Source organism: Eurytemora carolleeae, unplaced genomic scaffold (assembly GCF_000591075.1).
Source record: "Eurytemora carolleeae unplaced genomic scaffold, Eaff_2.0 scaffold755, whole genome shotgun sequence".
Lineage (NCBI taxonomy): Eukaryota > Metazoa > Arthropoda > Copepoda > Calanoida > Temoridae > Eurytemora > Eurytemora carolleeae.
The window spans coordinates 162116-167373 of record NW_019396643.1 but is presented as its reverse complement, the minus strand read 5'-3'; the positions used below and the strand labels follow the sequence as shown (position 1 = coordinate 167373).

Genomic DNA, 5258 nt, shown 5'->3' with positions numbered 1-5258 from the left:
CTAATACTTTGCTATCTACACATCTACTAAACTATCTATCCATCTATCAATCTACTAAACTATCCATCTGTATGTCTACTAAACTATCCATCTGTCCGTCTTCTAAAATATCCATCTGTCTGTCTACTAAACTATCCATCCATCTGTCCGTCTTCTAAAATATCCATCTGCGTCTTCTAAAATATCCATCTGTCTGTCTACTAAACTATCTATCTTGTCATTTATCCATCTACTAAACTATTCATCTTCCCATCTACTAAACTATTCATCTTCCCATCTACTTAACTATCCATCTATCCACATACTAAACTAAATTCATTTACTAAACTATCTATGTCTACCCATCCACTAAACTATCTATTTAACCATCTATCAAACTATCCATCTACCCATTTCCTAAACTATCCTTCTATCCATCTATCCATCTACCAAACTTTATATCTGGACATCTACTAAACTATCAACATCTATCAAAGGATAAAATTAAATCATTTAAGTTGTCTGCCCTCTACATTATAAACTGTACCTGATATGTCGTAGAATAATGCATGATAGGGGTTCTGAGGACGTTTGATAACTTTTTGAGGTTTCTTTCTTCCTAATTTTTTCATTGCAGTGTAGTAATGTTTTTGAGATTCTGTTAGGAACATTTCAAGAACACCACCCTCGTACTGGGGATTAATAATAATAATAATAACCTTCTTCTTGAGCATGTTGAAGTTGTCAATGATGACCCCGATGAACAGGTTGAGGGTGAAGAAGGACCCGCACACGATGAATATCACGAAGTAGAAGTAGTTGTATAAGGACGCTTCGCGCTCAGGTTGAAGATCCACCTCACGGGCATCAACTGCATCCGCCATTATCTCAATCCATCCTTCAAACGTTGCCTGAGAACAAAGAAAATTAAAAAAAATAAAAATAGATTTTTATCAAATTTATTCACACTTCCCAGCTTATGAAAAGAATATTTTTTGTTTTATTTAATGCAGTTTTTCCTTTAAATTTTAAAAGTTTTTTGATTTTTTAATTTGGTCAATAATATTGATGTGCATAGGCCGTGAAACTTTCCATACTTCAAAGCAAATCAGAATGAAGGCATAACTAAGTAAATAACTAATTTAAAGGGGTAGTTAAGGGAGGTAGGTGTGACCAACTATATATAGATTAACTAACCACTTGGAATAAGGCGAGATAAGCGTGACCAACATGGTCAAATGTGATTTTAGAGTTGACCCATGTATAGTTTTTCTCAGCACACTCCCATCGGTCATTCACTATAGAGGTCGCTAGTAGCTCACCGTTCCTAGGATAGAATAGAATAGAATAGAATAGAATAGGATAGAATAGGATAGAATAGGATAGATTAGGATAGAATAGAATAGAATAGAATAGAATAAAATAGGATAGAATAGAATAGAATAGGATAGAATAGAATAGAATAGAATAGAATAGAATAGAATAGAATAGAATAGAATAGAATAGAATAGAATAGAATAGAATAGAATAGAATAGAATAGAACAGAATAGGATAGAATAGAATATAATAGAATAAAACAGAATAGACTAAAAAATAGAATAGAATAGAATAGAAGAAATGGTACATAAACGATTTAGTACTCTTTTAACATTCATGATTTGCTTTATTAAATACATCCAGTAACTTAGGTTTTTTGAAATTGATATTTCCAATAAGATCGACAGGGTATCGTTGAGAACGTTTGATGGAACTTTAAAATAAAGACTCAGCTAGACGTATATTGCTAGTTTCTAAAGTTTCAGAATACTTACCCGTCCAGACATTTGTAGAATTTTCCTCCAAAGAACTGAACTCCCATAATAGAGAATATCAACCAGAACACCAGGCACACCAACAGCACGTTAAAGATAGACGGGATAGCGTACATCAGGGCATTCACAACAATCTATATAGTAGGAGTAGGAGTAGGAGTTTCCAAATCGAGGAAAAAGTGGTTTGTTACTTTTAAAAATAAATAAGATACCTTCATTCCCTGCCACCTAGAGATTGCTCTGAGAGGTCGGAGTGCTCTCAAGGTTCTAAGAGACCTGAACGCGGTGAGGTTTGAGTTTCCCTCAACCATCAGGCTGATCACAGATACCTAGACCAGGAGAATTTCATTTAATTGAAATTGAATCATAAGCAATTACGTCACGTATTATTATCTCTACAAAAATGTTTAACAATATCTTAATGATACTTTTATTTAATACTGTCTTTACTGTCTTCTGTGACATATTTGGTTTAATATTTTCAAATTACAATCAAGCTCATTGGTCCTTAGAATACTTAATTGTTTGTTTTAAAAACGTATTCACTCTTAAGTGAAGCTTGTATAGCTTAAGTTCAGCAAAAGGGATATAAGGTTTAGACTCCGCAGATTTCCTCCAAAACAATAGAGTTTAAATTACGAACACAAACAACAGAGTTTGCTGTAAACTTGAAAACTTTCTTAGATGCTTTCAATACTTGCAATACTCAGATTCAGTTCTCAAGTATACTATTAATGCTCAGATTCAGTTGTTAGGTATACTATCAATACTCAGATTCAGTTCTCAAGTATACTATCAATACTCAGATTCAGTACTCAAGTATAATATTAACACTCAGATTCAGTTCTCAAGTATACTATCAATGCTCAGATTCAGTTGTTAGGTATACTATCAATACTCAGATTCAGTTGTCAGGTATACTATCAATACTCAGATTCAGTTGTCAGGTATACTATCAATACTCAGATTCAGTTCTCAAGTATACTATTAATGCTCAGATTCAGTTGTCAGGTATACTATCAATACTCAGATTCAGTTCTCAAGTATACTATCAATACTCAGGTTCAGTTCTCAAGTATACTATCAATACTCAGATTCAGTTCTCAAATATACTATCAATACTCAGATGATTCAGTTCTCAAGTATACTATTAATGCTCAGATTCAGTTGTCAGGTATACTATCAGTATACTATCAATACTCAGATTCAGTTCTCAAGTATACTATCAATACTCAGATTCAGTTCTCAAGTATAATATTAATACTCAGATTCAGTTCTCAGGTATACTATCAATACTCAAATTCAGTTCTCAAGTATACTATCAATACTCAGATTCAAGTCCTCAAGTATACGATCAATACTTAGATTCAGTTCTCAAGTATACTATCAATTTATCAAGATTCAGTTCTTAAGTACTAGCAATACTCAGATTCAGTTCTCAACCACTATCAACACTCAGATTCAGTTCTCAAGTACTATCAATACTCAGATTCAGTTCTCAAGTACTATTAATACTCAGATTCAGTTCAATCGATACTTAGATTTAATTCTCAGTAACGAATTGCTTGCTTCATTTTATAATACAGGTTTACTCAAAATTAGTTTTTATTGACGACTCTACAAATATGTTTATCAAATTCAAGGTTCAGTACAATTTTGTACAATTATATGTCATTGTATAGCAAGCATAAACCTGTAGATTATATGTATCAAGCGATCAGAAATTCTACGCATATTTTCAAAATGGTCCAAAATGTAAAAATCAACCCAGGATGATAGCCACAGAATGATAAACCCTGAACCTTTGATCTTTGATTATCATGATTTAAAGGTCGTCTAAAAAACCTGTTCCATTATAGGTCTCCCTGTATAAAATGTACTAAGGTGATTAGCCTTGGTAATGTTCCCTCCAATAACCTCAAACCAACTACTATAAAGTGGGTAAAGTATTACACCTTCAAACTTCTCATTCAATTCAATCAAACATTTTTACATTTTTGTTGCCATTACATGTTCAAGAAATTCAATTATATTTTATAAGAAGGGGGGGGGGGAGTGATCATTTATTTGACTTACAATGCTCAATATATTCGACTTATTGTTACGTTATACTGGACAAATGAACATTTAACCCTGGGGGTAACGTAGGCTAAAAAATTCTAAGAAAATTTTCTTCCAATCCGATTAATAAAAAATATTTTTAAACTTTCACAGGCAAGGCTGGGAACTTTAGCTTGTAGTGAATAAAAAAACTTACGCAAACAATGACGAAGTCGAGACAAGTCCACACGCTAGAGAAGTATCTGAAGAGTCCGAAGGCGACCCACTTGAGGAACATCTCGACGGTGAAGAGAACAGCAAACACGAGGTTCACGATCTTCAAGATAAACTTGAGTTCCTCGTTGTCCTGCAGGTTGATATCCTCGAAGCACAAAGATAAACTGAAAAAAAAATTACGTTTATTGGATGATTGAATTCATTGAATAGTTTCAAGATTTCAAGGATTTTTATTTATGCGGCAACCTTGGGAATTTGCAATATAGAAATTTTTACCCGCTTTTCTTCCCTTTGTCATACAGACAGTCGCAAACTCAAAGAAAAAGTCGCCGGGAAAAGAGAATTTAAAAAGAAAGAAAAAGGCTTGGTGCCCTGTAGAGAAGGATAAAACTGAGTGCATGAGGGGGGGGGGTATTGAGTATAAATTGGCAGAGTTTATCCACGTTATTGACAATTTCCTGGTAAATAAAGAGTGAATCATTCTTTTCTTCTCATGTTATTTAGAGGTTTAGAGAGAGTGTGTAGGTTCGTGTAAGGTTGTTGAGAGAGTGTGTAGGTTAGTGTAAGGTTGTTGAGAGAGTGTGTAGGTTCGTGTAAGGTTGTTGAGAGAGTGTGTAGGTTCGTGTAAGGTTGTTGAGAGAGTGTGTAGGTTCGTGTAAGGTTGTTGATAACCTGTTTTTAATTTGTCTCGTGAATAAGGCGGGTTTAAATAGTAAATATAAAAATTATGAATTGTAGAACTAGAGCTTATTAGTTGCACTGGAAAAATTACAAGAATTAGACAGATTAAAATGACGTCTATGATTAGAAGGACTAGACGGATTGGAAACATGAGAAGGATAAGAAACATGAGAAGGATGAGAAGCATGAGAAGGATGAGAAGCATGAGAAGGATGAGAAGCATGAGAAAGATGAGAAGCATGAGAAGGATGCGAAGCATGAGAAGCATGAGAAGGATGCGAAGCATAAGAAGGGTGAGAAGCATGAGAAGGCTGAGAAGGATGCGAAGCATGAGAAGGGTGGGAAGCATGAGAAGGCTGAGAAGTATGCAAAGCATGAGAAGGGTGGGAAGCATGAGAAGGGTGGGAAGCATGAGAAGGGTGGGAAGCATGAGAAGGGTGGGAAGGATGGGAAGCATGAGAAGGGTGGGAAGCATGAGAAGGATGGGAAGGATGGGAAATGATGAGTAG

At 34.6% G+C, this 5258-nt stretch overlaps 1 protein-coding gene across 1 annotated transcript in view; it reads right to left on the bottom strand.

The window, feature by feature from the left end:
* Positions 1-526: 526 nt before the first annotated feature.
* The window catches only part of LOC111706769 (sodium channel protein 60E), a gene marked incomplete at its 3' end in the record, with an annotated part of 89511 nt that continues 84779 nt past the window's right edge, over positions 527-5258 (bottom strand). Inside the window, exons 34-38 of the mRNA XM_023479705.1 lie at positions 4049-4238; positions 2004-2120; positions 1792-1925; positions 1177-1306; positions 527-890 (exon numbers count right to left, since the gene is read on the bottom strand). Of these exons, the coding sequence (XP_023335473.1) occupies positions 527-890; positions 1177-1306; positions 1792-1925; positions 2004-2120; positions 4049-4238 (935 nt within the window). The remainder of the gene's footprint in view (positions 891-1176; positions 1307-1791; positions 1926-2003; positions 2121-4048; positions 4239-5258) is intronic.